At 52.5% G+C, this 19862-nt stretch overlaps 1 protein-coding gene across 6 annotated transcripts in view; it reads left to right on the top strand.

Moving 5' to 3' along the window:
* MYO10 (myosin X) overlaps window positions 1-19862 on the top strand; it is a 194527-nt gene that overhangs the window by 165350 nt on the left and 9315 nt on the right. For all 6 annotated transcript variants that reach the window (XM_072825052.1, XM_072825049.1, XM_072825054.1 and 3 more), the window contains 9 exons: window positions 888-1763; window positions 2947-3070; window positions 7060-7303; window positions 10356-10451; window positions 13467-13560; window positions 14362-14417; window positions 16112-16254; window positions 16515-16709; window positions 17777-17934. In XM_072825052.1, coding sequence (XP_072681153.1) covers window positions 888-1763; window positions 2947-3070; window positions 7060-7303; window positions 10356-10451; window positions 13467-13560; window positions 14362-14417; window positions 16112-16254; window positions 16515-16709; window positions 17777-17934 — 1986 coding nt within the window. The remainder of the gene's footprint in view (window positions 1-887; window positions 1764-2946; window positions 3071-7059; window positions 7304-10355; window positions 10452-13466; window positions 13561-14361; window positions 14418-16111; window positions 16255-16514; window positions 16710-17776; window positions 17935-19862) is intronic.

The raw sequence follows: 19862 nt of genomic DNA on the forward strand, positions 1-19862 counted from the left end.
CTTGCTAACCCCTTTCCTTCCCACCTCAAACACTTTGAAAATTCAAGGATTCTAAACTAAAATGAAGTATAAAGATGACAGAGGAATCTGAGAGGAGATGTTTATGATGCAACCTATTGCAACCGAGTACAACTCTGTTGATGTCTAAGGTTTTAAGTGTGGACACTGCGTAATTTCTCTAACGCAGAGTCGCCGCTGTCTTAGTTTGCTAGTGGTGCCGTAGCAAAGTACCACAGCCTGCGTGGATTAAGCAACAGAAATAGTGCTGCAGCTCTGGAGGCCAGACCCCCAAGGTGAAGGTGTCCCGGGTTTCATTTCTCTCAAGGCGCCTCTTCCTTAGCTTGCACATGGCCACCTCCTCGCTGTGTCCTCCTGTGGTCTTGCATGTGTGTGTGTGCATCCCTGGTGTGTGCATGTGTGTGTTCCAATCTCCTGGACCTTCAGGGACACCAGTCAGATGGGGTTACGGCCCACCTCCTGGACTTATTCTAACTTTTTTTTGTCCTTATTCTAACTTAATCACATCTTTAAAGCCCCATATCCAGGGGCACCTGGGTGGCTCAGCGGTTGAGATTAGGGTGTAACCCTGGGGTCCTGGGATCGAGTCCCACGTCAGGCTCCCTGCATGGAGCCTGCTTCTCCCTCTGCCTGTGTCTCTGCCTTCCTCTGTGTCTCTCATGAATAAGTAAATGAAATCTTTAAGAAATAACAAAAGCCCCATCTCCAAATACACATTCCATGGTGCAGGAGATTAGGGCTTCTGCGTACCAATTTGGAGCAGAGGGCATCAGCCCCCAGAAGGCACATCCAGGTGTCCTGGGGCTATCTATGGCCGTGCTCGCCCTGGTTGCAGGGGCCCTCTCTGACCTCTTCCGTCCTCCGCCCAGGAGGAAGCCGCCAGGAGGCAGCAGGAGCTGGAAGCCCTGCAGAAGAGCCAGAGGGCAGCCGAGCTGCACTGCGACCTAGAGAAGCAGAAGGAGAACAAGCAGGTGGAGGAGATCCTCCGCCTGGAAAAGGAGATCGAGGACCTGCAGCGCATGAAGGAGCGGCAGGAGCTGTCCTTGACCGAGGCCTCCCTGCAGAAGCTGCAGCAGCTGCGCGACGAGGAGCTCCGGCGGCTGGAGGACGAGGCGTGCCGCGCTGCGCAGGAGTTCCTGGAGTCGCTCAACTTCGACGAGATCGACGAGTGTGTCCGCCACATCGAGCGCTCCCTGTCGGCGGGCGGCGAGGCCCTGGGCGCAGAGGCCCCAGGCGCGGAGGGTGCAGAGGGCGCGGTCGCCCAGAGGCCCAGCTTCAACTTCAGCCAGCCGTACCCCGAGGAGGAGGTGGACGAGGGCTTCGAGGCCGACGACGACGCCTTCAAGGACTCGCCCAACCCCAGTGAGCACGGCCACTCGGACCAGAGGACCAGTGGCATCCGCACGAGCGACGAATCGTCAGAGGAGGACCCGTACATGAATGACACGGTGGTGCCTGTGAGCCCCAGTGCGGACGGCTCCCTCCTGCTCGGCCCGTCAGAGCCCATCTCGGTGGCTGGGGAGCCCGCCTACTGCATGCCCCAGGGCGGGGGGGCCCTGCCGTCAGTAGACGGCCACTACGACTACGACCGGGACGACTATGAGGACGGCGCCGCCACCTCCGGCAGCAGCGTGACTTTCTCCACCTCCTACGGCAGCCAGTGGTCCCCAGACTACCGCTGCTCCGTGGGCACCTACAATAGCTCTGGGGCCTACCGCTTCAGCTCGGAGGGGGCGCAGTCTTCGGTGAGCCCCCCGGGGGGGTGGGGGTGGACGACAGGGAGGGGGCCTACCACTTCAGCTCTGAGGGGGCACAGTCCTCGTGAGGCCCCCCCCCGCCAGGGGTGCAGGGTGGCGGTGAACGATGGCTCAGGGGCCAATCACTCCAGCTCCAATGGGGTACAGTCCTTAGTGAGCCCCCCCCCGGGGGGTGGGGGTGCAGGGTGGTGGTGGATGACGGCTCAGGGGCCTACTGCTCCAGCTCCAACAGGGCTCAGTCCTCGGTGAGCTCCGAGGGGGGCGCAGTCCTTGGTGAGCCCCCCCCCAGGGGTGCAGGGTGGGGGTGGACGACAGCTTGGGGGCCTACTGCTCCAGCTCCGAGGGGCGGAGTCCTCTGCGCCTTCTCCCAGGGGCGTGGGGTTGGTGCCGTCGTTGTCTGTGTGACCCTCACCCGTGCCCACCCCCCGGGGGTGGACCAGCCTATCTTTCCAAGTCGAGCTCTTGAGGATGGTTGTCCGCCGCTTTCTCCGGCCACCAGCCGTCACTGGTAAATGAACTTTGAGGCAGGTGGTAGGTTGGACACGGAGCCAAGGTATGCGCCCCCCCCCCCAACCCAAGCAAGCTGGCATTTCCCGCGGACACTGGGGTGTGTGTGCGCTGTCCCAGCAGCCCAGCAGGTAGGGAAGGCAGGCCTGCCCTGAATCAGCTGGAATGGCCCTGGGCTTACTGCACAACCAGACTCCCTGGCTCCACGTCCCCTCCCGGGATGTGCTGCCTGGTTCTGGACTCTTCTGTGGCTTACCCATGCCCTTTCCAGCTTATGGGCTTACGTCTGGGGGCGTGCATTAAGTATCCCCTTGATTTTCTAAGACTTGAAGGTATTTTTATCATAGTAATTTAAAGGGAGCTCGCTCTTGTATGGTTTGATGAAAATTATACCCTTGAACAGGGTTTCTAGAAAAGCCTTTGGATCAAGGTATGTCTCACAATGTGTCAATTCCACAGATCATTTGACCTTAATGGTCCCTATTTTGTGATGGATTGATTGATTGGTTGGTTGATTTGATGGCCACCCTGTGTGGTAATGGTACGAGTCCACAGGTTGCTTCTCTTGGGTTTTTATTTTTTTTGGTGATGACAGATGCTGGGCCTTCTTGTGGCTTTTTCTGTTTCTGTTTGGCTCACCACTGGCTCTTTCCTTCTCGTACAGTTTGAAGACAGTGAGGAAGACTTTGACTCTAGATTTGATACAGACGATGAACTTTCCTACCGGCGCGACTCCGTGTACAGCTGCGTCACGCTGCCTTACTTCCACAGCTTCCTGTACATGAAAGGTATGACCTGTCAGGGGCGCTTGGGTTGGGGGTAGTGTGGTGGAAAACTGAGGTTTTGTTTCCATGGAGGCTGATTGTGGGCAGGACCAGGAAGACTCCATTGCCCTCACCTGGTGTCGGGTCCTCTTAGGTGCATGGGGGATGCGTGGCTGTCGCGGTCACACCTCCCGGAGGGCTGCCTGGAGTGCGCACCGCTGGTGCCTGCTGTAGGGTAGAGTGTGGCCACCATCCCGTCCTCAGCCCCTGGCTCCTCCCTCTTGCCACCCCATCTCATTTCTGTGCTCTGCCCCTCTCTTGCTACATCTCCTCCCCAACAACCCCTCCCCCCACTGTTCCTTTCCCTTTTCCCTTTTCCCTTTTTCCTTTTTCCTTTTTCCTTTCCTTCCTTTCTCTCTCACACACTCTTGCTGGCATCGGTGTGGCCCCTTCTGTGGCAAACCACACCTTCTCCTGCCACGGGAGTGTTGGAGGACCCCCAGGGTTTCCTCTACAAGAGAAGTAAAGGTCTGAGCCAGGGGTACCCCTCACCTTACTGCTCACCTGCCGTCTACCCCGCACTGCATGAGGAGGATTTGGGTTGTATGCTGTGGCTGCCACTGGACCTAGTGGCCCCTGACCCTGGAAGACTTCAGAGCATGTTCCTTTTGGAAAGGAACTTAATTAGGACCTTGTAGTCCTAATTCATGGTCTCCACTCTGACTTCTATTTTATTTTTTTTAATTTATTTTTTTTTTAATTTGCTTGGGTGGGGGTGGAGAGGAGCAGAGGGAGAGGCAGAGAGCGAGAATCTTCAGCAGGCTCCCCGCCCAGCGCAGAGCCCCATGTGGGACTCCACCTCATGACCCTGAAATCCTGACCTGCCTGAGCCGAAATCAGGAGTTGGACACATTAGCCTACTGAGCCTCCAGGCACCCCTCAACCCTGACCTCTGGGTGGTGGCGGGGCCCAGAGGAGACGCAGTCCTCACCAGGTTTTGGCTGGGCTTTCACATGGGTCCCTGAAAGAAGGGTCAATCCGGCTCCAGGCTAGATGAGAGAACAGGTCCAAACCTGGGGATGGGCAGGGATGACAAGAACCATCACCCCGCTGATGATGCCCCCCTCCTCCCCTCCCCTCCTCATTCTGTCGACAAGTTTGCCTAACTCTTCACTTTTCATTAGCCTTCCTTCTGTTTCCCTCCATGAAGCAGTGTTGACTTCTGTACTCCCTTTCCCTGTTTCTTCTGTTCTTTGCTTTTCTCTCCTAGTGGCATGTTTATCTTTTTTTCATATCACTCTCCTCCTCAGTAGTTTTCCTGTTCTTCTTCACCTAGTTTTTTTGTTTCTATCTTTCTTTCTCTCTCTCTCTTTCTTTCTTTCTTTCTTTCTTTCTTTCTTTCTTTCTTTCTTTCTTTTTCTTTCTTTCCTTCTTCCTTCCTTCCTTCCTTCCTTCCTTCCTTCCTTCCTTCCTTCCTTCCTTCCCTTCTTTCTTCCCTTCTTTCTTCCCTTCCCTCCCCTCCCCTCCCCTTCCCCTTCTCCTTCCCCTCCCCTTCCCCTCCCCTCCCCTTCTGCCTCCCTCCGTCTTCAACACCAGTCTAGCTCCTAATATCGCTCACGTGCTTTTCAAAGCCCTACTGTTCTCAACCCCAGATCCCAAAATGCTCATGGAAACCCCACCAGGTTTAATTTAGGGGAGATGGGCCTATTGCCTGAAGTCCTTGGTGGGTGGAAATTTTTACAGGAGCAGTGGAATAAAAAAGATTGGAAAATTCTGTGTAATCAAGTGTTCACTGGAATAGTCAAGAAAAGATTCACAGAACAGAGTCTGATATGTATCTAATAGCATTTTAAGATTGTGTTATGCAAAAAAAAAAAAAGATTGTGTTATGCATTTCTCAGAATAAATATAAGCTTTTTGTTAATAGTATATATTTCCCCTGTCTCTATTTAATTCTAATTCCCTTAAGTTAGCTTTAGAATTCCTTATAAATCACTCTTTATAGGGATATGGCATTGATTATATATGGATATATATAGAATATATGGCATTACCATAAAATTGATTAAAACAAAATAAGTTGAGGAAAAAGTAAAGGTATATTCAGAGCATCAAAATCTTAAGATTAAAGCACAAAGAGTTCAAGAAAGTAAGCAAGTGAAATTTTGGTAAACTTTTAACTAAAACAAGTTGTATAAATGCATCACCTTCTAACCTTTGATACGTTATCGTTTAATTTTTAATAAAGTACTTATGAAGTTGTGACCAAACATTGCAGAGAAACCAATCATAAAATATAATATAACCTGGTGGTTAGATTTTCTTTATGAGTGTAAATGCGTTCTCACCAGCCTCGTGGTCTGCTTAAGGAGTTTGCCGTTAGGAAATTAATAGCACCGATCAAAATCTGTGAAGGACAAAGCATGGAGAGAGCACCCAGGATTGGAGGGGGGCAGCTGGGATGAGTCTCACATGCCGCTTCAGAGCAGCAGAGCCAGTAAACTTGTGCTGATGGCTCTGCTGATGGCTGGTATACTCTGTGTCTTCAGAACAACTGCGGATAACCTTTATCACTTAAAAACATTTTTTTGATCTAAGTACAATTAGCAGTGTCCTCTGCTTCAGCGGTACGGCGCAGTGGGTTAGCGCTTCCGCAGGTTGCTGGTGCCCACCACCAGAAGTCTAGTTCCCATCTGTTCTCCTACGAGAACAGTCATTACCCATTGCCAGTCATTACCCTTTGTCGCCTAAAGACGATAAGATCATAGAATGACTTTGTGCTACAGGTTCCTCTGGGCTTGCTTTGGGAACCCCAGATTAAAGCCACAAATCGGAAAGAAAAAGTTTTATCCTGGTGGCCCCCAGCAGGTTTGTAGCTTGCTGGGAAACCGCTCTGGAGTGTGGCCGCGTGGTCACGGACTTCTCAGCCGGGCGAGCAGGCAAGGGGCTTAAGAAGGGGCAGCAGTGGGTTCAGTGAGAGCAAGTGTCTTTGCGCGCCAGCCAGCATGTCGCGTGGGCCCTGCCTCACCTGTTTCAGTGTGAGGTTTACGTCGCTAGTCACTGAAGAAGTTAATCTGCAGAGGTCTGTCTTCACGCCATCTCCGATCTGTACAAGAAAGCATTTTCTTTATTCGTTCAGTATCCCTGTTCATGTGTGCCTTACTTTTATTACTGGCTGATCGAAAAAAAGTAACTTGTCGCTTTATAATTAACTGCTGAGGTAGATTCCATGTTCTTCAGTGGATTCATTAAGAGATTTTTGATTGATGGTGGTTAAGATGTCATCCTGGAATGTCCTTGGGAAATCGAGAATACCAAGATAAAATGATTCTGCTAGAAAAGCATTAGGAATTTTTAAAAAGATTTTATTTATAAGTAGTCTGTACACCCGGTGTCGGGCTCAGAATCTCGGGATCAAGAGTTGCATGCTCTACTGACAGGGCCAGCCAGGTGCCCCTAGAAATACATATATTTTTTTTAATAGGTGAATACTGAGTTTGTTTTAAGATTTTATTTATTCACGAGACACAGAGAGGGAGGCAGAGACATAGGCAGAGGGAGAAGCAGGCTCCCTGCGGGGAGCCCAATGCGGGACTCTATCCCAAGACTCCAGGGTCACGCCCTGGGCCCAAAGCAGACGCTCCACCGCTGAGCCACCCAGATATCACAAAATATTTGTTATCTTGTTAAAAGATAAATTAGACTAATTTCTCCTGTCTGGGGCCTTTGGAGACCCACGCGGCCCCTTGGGGAAATGGCCCTCGCCCGCGGCCTGCACCCAGTCCGGGTCGGAGCGTGAGCTGGTGATCTGTGCCTGTGTGGGCATCTTACCAAGACCTCTCAGCTGGGGGGTGGGGGGGCTGCTGTGAGCTGGAAGGCAGGGCAGCATTGGCGTCCTCAGGCCAGCCGGCGTGACACGGTGGGGGCGGCCGAGCCTCGAGGCCTGCTACTGCCACGTGGTCCAGCGGGACTGACCGTGTCCATCCCCTCTGTCCCCGCTCCTGGGGCTGCAGGTGGCTTGATGAACTCCTGGAAGCGCCGCTGGTGCGTCCTCAAGGATGAAACCTTCCTGTGGTTCCGCTCCAAGCAGGAGGCCCTGAAGCAGGGCTGGCTGCATAAGAAGGGCGGCGGCTCATCCACGCTGTCCCGGAGAAACTGGAAAAAGCGCTGGTTTGTCCTCCGCCAGTCAAAGCTGATGTACTTCGAGAACGACAGCGAGGAGAAGCTCAAGGGCACCTTGGAGGTCCGGGCAGCCAGGTATGCGGACAGACCCTGTCAGGGGCGCGGTTGGGGGTGCTCAGGGTTCATGTCTGTGTGCCCCAGTCACTCTATCCAGCTCATGATTCGCCGGGGGCTGGGGTCGGCCGGGCGCTGTGGTCCCAGACCTCATCCCGCGTGGGTCAGCGTACATGTGCTGAGAGGACGCCCCGTGCGGCCAGACTGCTGGCCTGCAGGCTCTGCTCCCTGGCCCTGGGGCTGTCACCATGCAGCCTGCGGCCCCGGGGGCTCCACATTCTGGTTCCTGGTTGCAAACCAATGTCCCCGGTGGGTCTGCTTATGCCCGTTGCCACACACGCTTATGCGGTTCTTTTCCGGTGGCAAGGACTCAGGTCTGTTCAGTCCGCAGCTTCCAAGTATGCAGTGCTGTGTCCTTCACTAATTCTCCCGCGTTGTGCGGGGCACCCCCAGGATGGCGTTTGTAACTGGAAGATTGTGACTTTTGACGACCTTCATTTTGGTTTTTTGGTTTTAACGTTTTGGGAGATGTTTCTGGAATGAATCCCTGATCTTTTACTGACGTGGGCTGTGCCGGCCACCTCTGTTCCCAGCAACGAGAAGAACAGAACCAGGCCCGGAATCCCACACAGCCCCTTTCTCTGCTACCCACTTGTAGAACCAAAGCACTGGACTATTGAGGACCCATTAGTTGGGTTAAAAATTAAAGTTTGCAGGAAATTGTTGGGCTTAGCAGCAGCCAGGCACCTCAATGCTACATGTGAAGTGTTTTGGGATAACCCACGGCCACTGCTTCACTTAAAACCAAGCAGTCACCGTAGTTAGGAAATGAGTACAATAAGCTCTGAGAGTGATTCACTCCTGAAGCCTCGAGACCCGAGGACAGCACATTGTTCGTGACCAGCATCGGCAAAGTTAGAGGATTATTTATTGAAAAGCAGGGAGTCAAATGACTATTTATTGAAAAGCGGGGAGTCTACACATTTATTTGATTTTGAGGGCGAATAGTGAAGTGCAGAGAGCAGAGTACTGACTCCTCCAGGCTGCCCCCTGGGGTTTGTGAGGAGCCGAGGCTGGGGAATGGAGTCCGTGTGGGGCTGGGATTTTCACAGCTCTGCCTGGGCCTCGGCCCTGCCTGCCTGATGCTCTCACCGACCCCCCAGAAGGTCAGCAAAGCCAGGAGGCTCAGAGGAGGGCGGAAGGGATCTCACAGTGGGGATCCTGGATGAGCCCCTGAACCTCACCCCATGCCCCCTAATAACGCCCTGGTCCCGGGTGCTCTGTGAGTGTCAGGGTCAAGGACACAGCTGTCATTGGGCTGCCTCCGCCCTGTTCGGAGGGAGGGTGTGGAGCTGTCAGGGTTTTACCACATTAAGATTATTTTAATTGACCTGAATTAAAATCATCCCCTTTGTATTTTAAAATGTTTGGTTACAGAAAGTATCTGTGCCCCGCAGAAGTAGGCAGATATAATGAAGTCCCCGTGCTCGCCCCGCACCCCCCCCAGCCATGGCCTCTGTGCCCACCAGGAACCCCAGCCTCCCTACGCCCCTACGCCCTCCGTGTTCTGCACAGCAAGTTCCCGGCAGCAGAGTTCTAGTCCTGAATATTTTACTCTGCACTTAGAATGTAGGAGTCTTAATACATAATGACATTGTGGCGACAACATTTAAAGAAATAACATTAACTTTTTAGTCCAAACTCTAGTCATGGTTCAAAATTCCTCCCTGGTCTTGCAAACGGAGGCGGTAACACTCTTGTTGGTTCCAGTTGGTTTATTCCAATCAGCATCCAAATAAGGCCTATAATTTTTAATCCATTCATAGATCTCTTGAATCTCTTATAATTTCCACCACCACAACCACCACCACCCCACCCCCGCCATTGTTTTCTTCATCACTTGCTGTCATTGGAGAAGCCGCGGCATGTGTTTCCAGGTGATGTGACGATAGCATCACTCCCCTTCCAGGGAAGGTTTTTACAAGCGCAGGTCCCTGGGCCCTATCCCGAGGGTCCCCGCGCCCCCAGCTGTGTTTTCGGAACATTTCCCAGGATCCACTGGGCCACCGTGGTTCCGAGCCACAGCCTTCCAGCTACATCAGAGCCTCACCGCTCACTTTACATGCGAGGTCGTGGCTGTCCAGGATGACATGGTCTGGACGGTTTCGCTGGGGCCTCGACGCTCAAGAGACTCTGTGACCCGATGCATGGCTGATGATTCCTGGCCCGTCCGTCACCTCTTGCTTCCTGCTCAGACCAGGTGTCACAGGCTGCTCCAGGAATGTGCATCATCTTGATTTTTAAAAACACTCTATCTTGTTTCAGTGATTTTCGCTGTAAGATATTTATTTTTCCCAACTAGTTAGACTGTTTGGTTTGGTAGATGTAAATGTTTTACTAACTCCTGAAAAGTTAGGCAACATCACTTGGCAAAGCAAGCTGGCTTTATCCCCAAGACCCTTCTTCATCAACTGTCTGGTCCTATCCCAACACCCGCTTGTGTTTACCCCGATCTTGTTGACCTGGTCCACTGGTTCTAAACTTCCAGTGTTGTGGATGATGAGAGCAAGGTGGTGTGGAGCTCCAGAAACACCCAAGCCCTGCTCTTGCGGTGGAAATAAGGTGCCCCCACCAGGCAGTCTCAGTCCGAGTTGCCAGCCAAGGCCTTAAGCTGTCATGGGAAGCTGCGAGGATGGGGGGGGGGGTGCGCAAAGGCAGCCTCATCACCTGGGGGGCCCTTCCATAGGGCAGTGAGAGGAGCAGGAAGGTGCGGGCCAGAGGGGGGCAGCCGTCCCGAGCCTCGGGGAGGCCGAGTGAGGCGCGAGACTAGAGAAGTCAAGGACCCACCTGCCCTTGCTTCCAGCCCGAGCCTCCCCATCTCGGGAAGGGGGAGGAGCCCAGCTCCCCCGGACGCCACAGGCATCTGCATCATTTCTCAAAAAAACAAGGCTGAAGCAGGTGTTTGGCTTTTCGGTTACAGTTTCCAATCCAGTCATTAGTGTGGTGAAGTTGCTTTTCCACTCAGTGTTGAGGACTCTGGTCCTGATGTGGCCTTGGTGCTCTTGCTTTGCAGAGAGATCATAGATAACACCAGCAAGGAGAACGGGATAGACATCATCATGGCCGACAGGACCTTCCACCTCATCGCTGAATCCCCGGAGGATGCCAGGTGAGATGCCGCCAGTGCCCGCCACACTCACTCCTGCTCGGGCCTGGGCGCCTCCCTGCTGGCTCTGGATAGACTGTGCGTGATTTTCTCATTGGGCTTTTCTGTTAGGACGGCTGAAGCATCACGAACTTGACAGGCTGGTCCCGGGGGGTGGGGGTGGTATGAGGACCGCACGCCGACCAGGACTTCCAGCCTTGGGTGCTGCTGCATGGGACCCTGTGTTCCCGCGGCTCCGGCTTCGGTTGTCCCGGGCAGCGTGTGCAAACCATGCAACCACCCAGAGCTCAAAGCCCACCTTCTGGAAGTTTGTGAGCTTTGCAAGGGAGGGAACAGCCTGTGTTGGCTGAAAGGTTGGGAGGGCAGGAGCATCAGCCACTAGTTGTTTAAGTAGACGATAGCGCTGCAGCGACAACCAGCACTTAGGTGTTTGTGAAGTCGGTAGGACAGGAGATGGTTGATGCCTAGAGAATTACCGCATTTCAGGCAAAATTCTGAGACGCTTCACGTATATCACCTCATTTAATTCTCACGGCTGCCTACGAGGTAGTAGCACTATTACCACTGTTACCACGCACCGCATCTCACAGAGTAGAGACCCAGGTACGAGGAAGGGTGAAGTCACAGCAGCTCAGTCCTGCTGAACCGAGGCATCACGTTTCTCATGGTTCTTCAAGAACTTAGATTGGTGACCGCACTCAAAGGACAGTGTGCTTGGTGTCCATTGGCCGAACCAAGTAGTCTCATGTTCCTAGTTTCCATTCTAGGGGGGGACGTGGAATGAAGTACGAGCGAACTGGTATCGGCTCCCCAGTGTGATAGATCACAGGGTCATGCAGGGGAGGAGACACAGGAGAGCGTCTCTTGGTCTGCTCCTGCTGCTTTGTGAGCCCCAGGGTAGTGTTGGAGGTACCTGTCGTCTCTGAGCAACGCCAGAGAGCATCTTCAGCCTAAAACCCTTACTTTTGACCTTGGGAATCATTAGAATTTTGTCACGAATTCTTGGTGCCTCACTACCCCTCTCTCTGCCCTTTGAACGTTTGAGTTGATACAACACCATGGTAACAGCGTTAAGGGCAAAGAGTAATTCTTCCCATGGGAATGCATGAAAACCCTGCTTAGATCCATAATTGATGACACAGACTGGAAAAACAAGCAAACCTGGAATTATAGCCCATCTGGGCCTCCTGGAGACCACTTGGGGTTGGTTGGGGTCCAGGGAAAGCCCATAGCTTTTCAGTTGAATTATAGGACCAGCGCTTGGTAGCCATCCTCTCTGTTTGATGCCATAATCAACCTGCTAAATTTAACATTTGGGACTTTTTTCAAGCGGGCTCCATGCTGGGTGTGGAGTCCAGGCAGGGCCTGAACTCATGACCCCGAGATTAAGATCTGAGCTGAGCTGAGATCAAGAGTTGGACATTTCACTGAGCCACCCAGGTGCCCCCACATCTGGGATGTTTTAGCAGGGGACTTCTTCCCTTCACCAGGAGGACACATTTTTTTAAGACTTCTTCTCAGATGAAGTTAAATTTGACTCAAGAGGAGAAATGTGCAAATTTGAGTGTGCATGCGTATGAGAGGGGGAGATCCCATGTGGCCTACCTGCATCTTGAACTCGTGTGCTTTTCAGTGATTTGGGGAATTGTTGAGCTTCATGAAGCAGTGACTCAGGTCTTGCTTTTGAGTTCATCAGAATTGATGAAGCAAATTTACATTGAGACGTCTCCCTTGGGTTCCCAAAGAATCTGTATATGTTGCCTATTTTCAAGCCCCTGGGTCACATTTTTCTCCTTCGGGATCATAGGAGATAGATTTTAGTGCCTTGTTGTGGATACCTGGCATGACTGACATTTCTGTAAAGGCAGGCGCGCATGTTTTGCTCACATCTCCTGCCCTATACCAAGTGCTGTACACGCTGTACCTACTGGTCTTCTTAGCCCCTGCGGGAGAAGGATGTCGTAGCGTCTCGCATCTGGTGCCTCTCACATTTTAGAGTTGCTTGATAGATGCTGGATGGACAGATGGACGGACGAGTGGATATTTGTGGTCCTTCTCCTCAAGCCTGTATTGTGTTTCTAGTTGCATCACAGCTTTTGTTCAGCTTGACTTTTCTGGGGTGGGCCTGTTTTCCTTTATTGTCTGACTCTAATGGGGCTGCAAGTGAGAAAGCTCATTTCAGGTTAAGATAGAGGAGTTCTCAGGTCAAGATAACTTTGCACTTTCTGCTTCAAGCAATTGTTTCCTGTTTCCAGCTCTCCTCTGTTTTTATTCATACTTACGTAGAAATTGTATCAGGTTAAAAAAAAAAAAAAGAAAGAAAGAAAAGAAAAAGAAAACCTGGGGCTCCTGGGTGGCTCGGGTCATGATCCCGGGGTCCTGGGGTCGAGCCCTGCATTGGGCTCCCTGCTTAGCGGGGAGTCTGCTTCTCCCCCTCCCTCTACCCCTCCCCCTGCTTGTGCTCTCTCTCACTCTGTCAAACAAGTTAAAACATTTAAAAGAAAGAGAAAGAAAGAAGGGAGGGAAGGAAGGATGCATCTATCCTCATCTATCTATCAGGTGGTTGGAAACTGCATCCTGGAGTGAGCGGGGCACGTACCTCAGGGGCCACCTTGAGGAGGTACCCGGACATCACTGGCCTTCTTACCCTGCAATTCACTTTTAAAAAAATGGAAGGCACTTGAATATTCCCGAGGTTATAGGTCACATCTTCAGTAAGGATCCTTGATGTAACTGAGGATCTCCTCCCCGTGCTCATCACCTGCGCAAGGTCTGGGGGTGGCTGGAGGAGAGGGTGTCTCATGGGTCCCAGCCTGCAGCAGGTGGCAGCTACAGGCCCTTGGGCGTTGCCCGCTGCAGGCCGCGTGAAGCCCCCCTTCACCCGTGAGTAGTGTAGGCACGTGAAAAACCAAGTCGCCCAGAGGAAATGTCGTTTTCACAGAGAAGGTGGCAAGAAGGGTGCCAGGTGCTGGTTGCCAGCAGCAGTCAGCCCCCTGACCCGCGCTTTCTTCCCTGCAGCCAGTGGTTCAGCGTGCTGAGCCAGGTGCACGCGTCCACCGACCAGGAGATCCGGGAGATGCACGATGAGCAGGCCAACCCGCAAAATGCCGTGGTGCGTGGGCGTTGCGGGGAAGGGGGGTAGGGGAGGGGCGTCCCCGCAGGCGTGGGAGGGCGCTGGGGGTTCTGGGCACTCAACCACAAGAGTAACAATTAAAGAGAAAACCAGGACTATCTTGTTTAAAGATCCTGCAGAAAAGAGAGTAAGTGAAAGAAGATGGTAGTAGTCCTAGGTTCCAGCCCTCCCACTTTAAACATTCCAAGAACCGCCCCCCCCAAAATTCCTGAGTTTTATGAAACCGTGGAAGTACAGCATACATTCCTTCAAGGGACTCAGCGAATTCTGACTCGCATTCTTTCCGTCTTCACTGCATGCTAGATGCACACAGACCGGATGGTCCTATTTTAGAGCAAGGCTGTAATTTCTCCTGAGGGCAACGTACAGAGTTTCTTAGAGTCTGTCTAGAGTTTGGTGACGGACCGTACTGTGAGCCAGAAAACCTGTACGGTTGAAAGAAGTTTATAAACCCTTCTCACCAAAAGTGTTTTAAGCACAAAGATAGATTAATTAAAGTGTTTTAAGTGCTTAAAACACTTAAGCACAAAGATAGATTAATTAATTGACTTTTTTCTCTTAAGCGACTGACCCGCAGACCGTGCCCTGCGTAGGGGCTGGCTGGGCTCAGCAGCAGGATGGGGGCCTCGCTTGTGCAGGGGACTCTCCGCTTGTGCAGTTCACACAGACAGGACGGGGGTTTTCTTGCGTGCCTGTGGACATCGTAGTCTGGGGAGGGACATCATGGCCGCGTGCGCGGAGCTCACACGGGTCTCTTGCCCCGGCTTTGCTCCCTTTCAGGGCACGCTGGACGTGGGGCTGATTGATTCTGTGTGCGCCTCCGACAGCCCCGAGAGGTAAGTTTGGATGTGACTCTAACGAGCAGCCCCCCTGCCCCCATAGGGCTCAGGCTCCTGGGCCGTGAGCCAATTCTGAGCTGCAGGTGGCCTGCTCCATCCCAGGCTGCGTTCCCTGTGGCCAGTTTTGTGTCCTCGGGAAGTTCTCCTCTCTGGGTACCTTCGGGATGTTGGGGAAGGGGACAGTGAGAAACACTCACACCGGAGGAATATTCTCCATCTGGGTACAGGGGTAAACCCAGACTGCCTAGAGGAAGACCACGCCTGCGCAGGAAAACAGTATTCAACATGGGGAGGGTGCCCTTCCCCTTCTAGACTCAGTGATGAACTTGAAGAGGGCTCTGGTGGCAACGTCGACATAGGACACTGATGAACCCACAGACGCTCTTCCCTGACGTCCCCACCTTATCCGTGCCCTTGCACCAGCATGTTTCGAAGGCAGATGGCCTCAGGAGTCTGTACCACTGACCTTTGTCTTCATCGTCTCTATTTTCCTTTGCTGCTGTTTGAATTCTGAGTAAGAATGAAAATTGGCTGCTGCCTTCAGGAACGCAGCTTTAGTAAGCCAGTGGAGACGTATTCCTACTCACAACGAAAACAGCGCCTAGCAGGCAGAATGACCTGGAGTCTCCATCGGGCCACTGACCAAGGCCCCTCGGAACCCCAGACCCATCGCCTGGTGTCACCCCGCCCCACCCCGCACCTGGCTCGGGGGCCTTGACAAGTGTGTGTTGTCAGTAGTCGTGCAGATGTCATTCTGACAGTCAGGTTCTAGCCATATCGACCTGTGTCTCCCTCAGTCTCCTCTGCTCCGGCAGGCTGGGCACATGAGGATCCACGTGTAGGACCTTCCATCCCCGCCTCGGCCCCTCTCTCCCTCCAGTGGCCGTCCTTCTCCCGTCAGCTTTAGAAAAGTCTCTTACTTCTAAGGAGCACCTGTCTGCCTACTCCAGTCCTGGGAATCTTGCTTTTTCTCGACCTTCTGCAGCACTTAGCTACAGTCAGCAGTCGAGCACCTGCAAGAAATCGTTCACCGTCATTAGTTTGAGTGGTTTGATGCAGGACCGCCCAGGAGCAGGAGCCCAGGACCGATGCAGGGCATTGCCAGGCCAAAGGGAGGAGGGAGAAAGTGCATTTCCATCATTCCCTGATCCCCGACTGGGAAATGAGCCTCTGTGAGACCGCTGTGCAAACACGGCCCAGGGTGGCTTTGGTAGCAGGCGTCAGCCATCGTGTCAGATGTTCCATGCTCCCCCACTGCCAATGTCCTCTTACTGCTGCCCGACGTTGCACGCCCGCCCCTCGGCAGCACGATCCCAGGCAGGACCCAGGGGCAGGAAGAAAGTTACTTTGGAGAGGCGCCCAAAAGGATTTCCCTGCACCGTCTCCTTATTTAGCAACCCCGGCCCTCTCCACCCCCCAAACCCAGTGTCATCCGGAAAGTTTTGCATGAGGCAGTGTTTCCCCTTGGAGGGCCTCCAGAGTGTGTTGCTCCAAGTGTAAGGGTCAGTGATGCATAAAGCAGCTCCTGCGGGAGTGGGCGACATCTGCCTGGGCCTGAGCCGCGAGCGGCACCGCGGTTTTTAACCCCTGTGACCCTTGAGCCAGGAGACCGGCGTCTGGGTCTCAGTTCGAACGGCTGGTGCCGCCAGTCGAGTTAAGGCTGTTTGCTTCCTTCTCGCCCCGTTGCGCAGACCCAACTCGTTTGTGATCATCACGGCCAACCGGGTGCTCCACTGCAACGCTGACACGCCAGAGGAGATGCATCACTGGATAACCCTGCTGCAGAGATCCAAGGGCGACACCAGAGTGGAAGGCCAGGAGTTTATCGTGAGAGGTGACTGCTGCCATGCCTGGCTCAGTCCTGAAGCTCGGTTTCCCTTGGCAGGGACCCTGTGGCGTCTCCCATGGGAGCAGTGTTTGTGAGAATTCGAGACTCCTGAAGTCGCTTTAAAAGAAAAAAAAATCACATGAGACGTGGCGGTGGCCCTTTCTAGCAAATATGTGGCAGCAGGACCCGCCTGTCAGTATCCTGCGGGCTACCTGCTGTTGGGTGTTTCCCTTCGTGGTTCTTATCGGACGCTTGAATCTTTGCAGGCTGGTTACACAAAGAAGGCAAGAACAGCCCGAAGATGTCTTCGCTGAAGCTCAAGAAGCGGTGGTTTGTGCTGACCCACAATTCCCTGGATTACTACAAGAGCTCCGAGAAGAATGCTCTGAAACTGGGCACGTTGGTCCTTAACAGCCTCTGCTCGGTGGTACCCCCGGACGAGAAGATCTTCAAGGAGACAGGTGAGGAGAGCGAGGGAATGAGCGTGCCCCCGCATGCCCCCGCGTGCCCCCCCAGCAGCTCACGTCTCGCCAATGCGCCCTCTGGAGCCCCGCGGGGTAGCTCAGTGCACACGGGCGGACAGCGGGGAACGGAGGGCCTGCCTCCCTGCGCTGCCTGGATGCTCCCAGGACCGTGTCGGCTCTGGGCTCAGGGTTCCCAGCCTGGCACTGGGAGAGCCCTAACGCGGCCCCCAGAAGCTAAACCCTGGGTCCCCGGGGGCTCATGAACCTCGAGCAATGAAGAGCAGTCATGTTAGCGTAGTTTTTTCTTGTCTGAATCATGAAAATATTTCTGGATTGTTTTAGTTTTGTTGCTAGTTGTGATTTTGTGCTTTTTCTTTTTTATTTTTTTTTTAAATATCGCTCCTCTGTTCCAAATGCCCGCTTGTTTGTGGGTACACAGACTGCTTGCTTAGCAAGAGGGCTTCTCACAGGGGCGCTAAGGAAAGGAAATGTGACGGGAAGACAGAGGAACGAACGTCAGGGGCTGAGGCGCTCTCGCTCTGGTTCCAGAGCCGTGAAAGCGACTCTGTCTATGCCTGTTTTTCTTTCAGAGCAAATGGTAGCATTTCATATGTATACATATATGCAGTATATACAGCCACATATAGTTCAGAGCAAAGCAGACCGTTTTCTATGTATAATAAGATTTTATTCATTTATTTGATGAAGAGAGAGAGAGCACAAGCAGGGGGAGCGGCAGGCAGAGCGGGAGGCACGGGGCCTGACGTGGGGGTTCGACCCCAGGACCCGGGGACCCCGGGACCGTGACCTGAGCAGAAAGCAGACGGCTAACCCGGCAAGCCCCCGGCGCCCCCATTTATAGCTCTAAGCCTGGGTTTGCTGTTGGACCTGGTCCCCTCTGAGCTGTGAGCCCTCATGCGGTCGGGCATGTGGGTGGTGTGCTCAGGGATTGGGCGTGTACTCGTCGCAGAGGGCATGGGCTCCGAGGGTGCTGGGTGCTGGGTTCCCGGGCCGTGAGTGCCGGCCGTCCCCGGGGTTCACACGGCCGTCACACTGTGCCGCAGGCTACTGGAACATCACCGTGTACGGCCGCAAGCACTGCTACCGCCTGTACACCAAGCTGCTCAACGAGGCCACCAGGTGGTCCAGCGCCATCCAGAACGTGACGGACACCAAGGCCCCGATCGACACTCCCACCCAGCAGCTGATTCAGGACATCAAGGTAGGGGCCTGAGTCCCACCCTGGGAATCCAGACGTTGGCCAAGCTCCATTTTTATTCTATAATCAAAACTAACTTTAGATGACGTTCGTGTTGGAACGTCGCTGCTTTTAGAAATCTCATGCTGCAGTTTAGGTGAAGTTTTACAGTAAAGAAACCTCTTTGGGATCCCGGGGTGGCTCAGTGGTTTAGCGCCTGCCTTCGGCTCAGGATGTGACCCTGGGGTCCCGGGATCAAGTCCCACGTTGGGCTCCCTGCATGGAGCCTGCTTCTCCCTCTGCCTGGGTCTCTGCCTCTCTCTCTGTCTCTCAGAATAAATGAAATCTTTAAAAACAAACCTCGCCTCAGTGGGGCATCAAATATTGCTGCCGAGGCAAACCCGAGTGATGGGCCCTGTGGACAGAGGGAAGATGGCCTGAGGTGTGGGGCGTAGGCTCCTCACCTCAGGGTCAGGGTGTGATCTGTGCAGGCCACGACCTGCTGCGTCACACGTTCCCCTTCAGCCCTGGGTCGGGGACCTTCTGGGAACACCAGCAATTCTCTTACTGTACGGCTACTAGAGCACGTAAGTGGATTCGCAGCCTAGACTGTCTAGAGAACTCAACGCCTTTATCAGGCACCTCCAAGCTCACAGGAAGCGTCCAAGTCTCTGGACCACCGTCGACCTGAAACTGTGATTTAAACTGTAATTTCCTTTTCATAAACATGAATCGCCCGGTGAGTCTACATTCAAGGAATAACTACACAGCAGCCATGCACGGGGAAGACCGCGCTTATTTTTCAGGAATGGAAACAGAATGCAGAGTATTGTGTTGCGCTGTTCACGCAGCTGGTCAGTCCCTGATGCAGAACCAGGTCATGGGGATCATCTTTACTGCCGTTCCTCTAAGTTACCCATCAGAGATTTTCCCAATACAAGGGAAAGGGCTGGAGCAGTGACAGAAAGGATCTGGGAATGATAGCAAGGCGGCGTTGACTGGTCCTCATCGGGGGCGTTAGCTCATCAGATCCAGGGGAGAGGCCCGACGCTGCTACGGGGGGCAGGCCTCGTATGTCATTTCTCCCGAATCCGGGTCTGCCCCTTGATTCCAAGGCGGGCTGTGTCCTGGGTGTTTGGAGCTGTTCTACTAGGTCATTTATTCTCCCAAGACTCCGCAGAGCTTTGCACAAGACCCAGGGTGCCGAATGCCAGCAACTTCCTGTCTAGCTCTAAAAAAATTTTTTTGAAGCTTTCTTTTGAGAAAGGAGTGAAAACACATCAGCTGAACTTTCTCTTCAAAGCTACATCTTACCTCTTCTTAGAGTCTCTAATTTGAAATCTGTCGTTAAAAGAGTGATAATATTTTCCAAATATGAAACAATCCTTTTTAAAAAATCAGGTTGCCCTAATTTAGTCCATATAAAATCATTGAAATAATTAAAGTTGAGGGGTTCCCCCCCCCTTTGGCTTTCAATCAGGTGTTATTAAAGAAGTTTCATAGTGGAAATTACCAGGATAGAATGATTCACTGCCCCTCCTTCAACTTTCCTGTTTATTTAACGTTCTAAAAGGAACTTTGCCTTCCTTGAATCCCAATTTAACATTTTAGGAGCATAAATACATGATGAATTTCCATGAAAGGAGCTCTTAAATTTCCAAAAAGAGAAGGCAGGCATGTTGAACAGTCTCAATAATAACCTATCACCAAGTATAATTTTCAGGTATACAGAGAATACACCTAAAGGACGAAAGCAGAATATATATTTTTATATGAATTACAGATAAAAAAAATACATGGTTTGGTTAAATGTTTGATGGCTAAATAGCAAAAAAAATCTTTAATTTTTTGAAATATATATAATCTCAGGGGGGTATTTTTTTTAATGTGGGAAAATATACGTGAAATGAAGAGGAAGGGTCGTGTGTAAGAAAAATGTGTGATTTGTCTTC

Source organism: Canis lupus, chromosome 4, assembly GCF_048164855.1.
Source record: "Canis lupus baileyi chromosome 4, mCanLup2.hap1, whole genome shotgun sequence".
In the NCBI taxonomy this organism is placed as follows: Eukaryota; Metazoa; Chordata; class Mammalia; order Carnivora; family Canidae; genus Canis; species Canis lupus.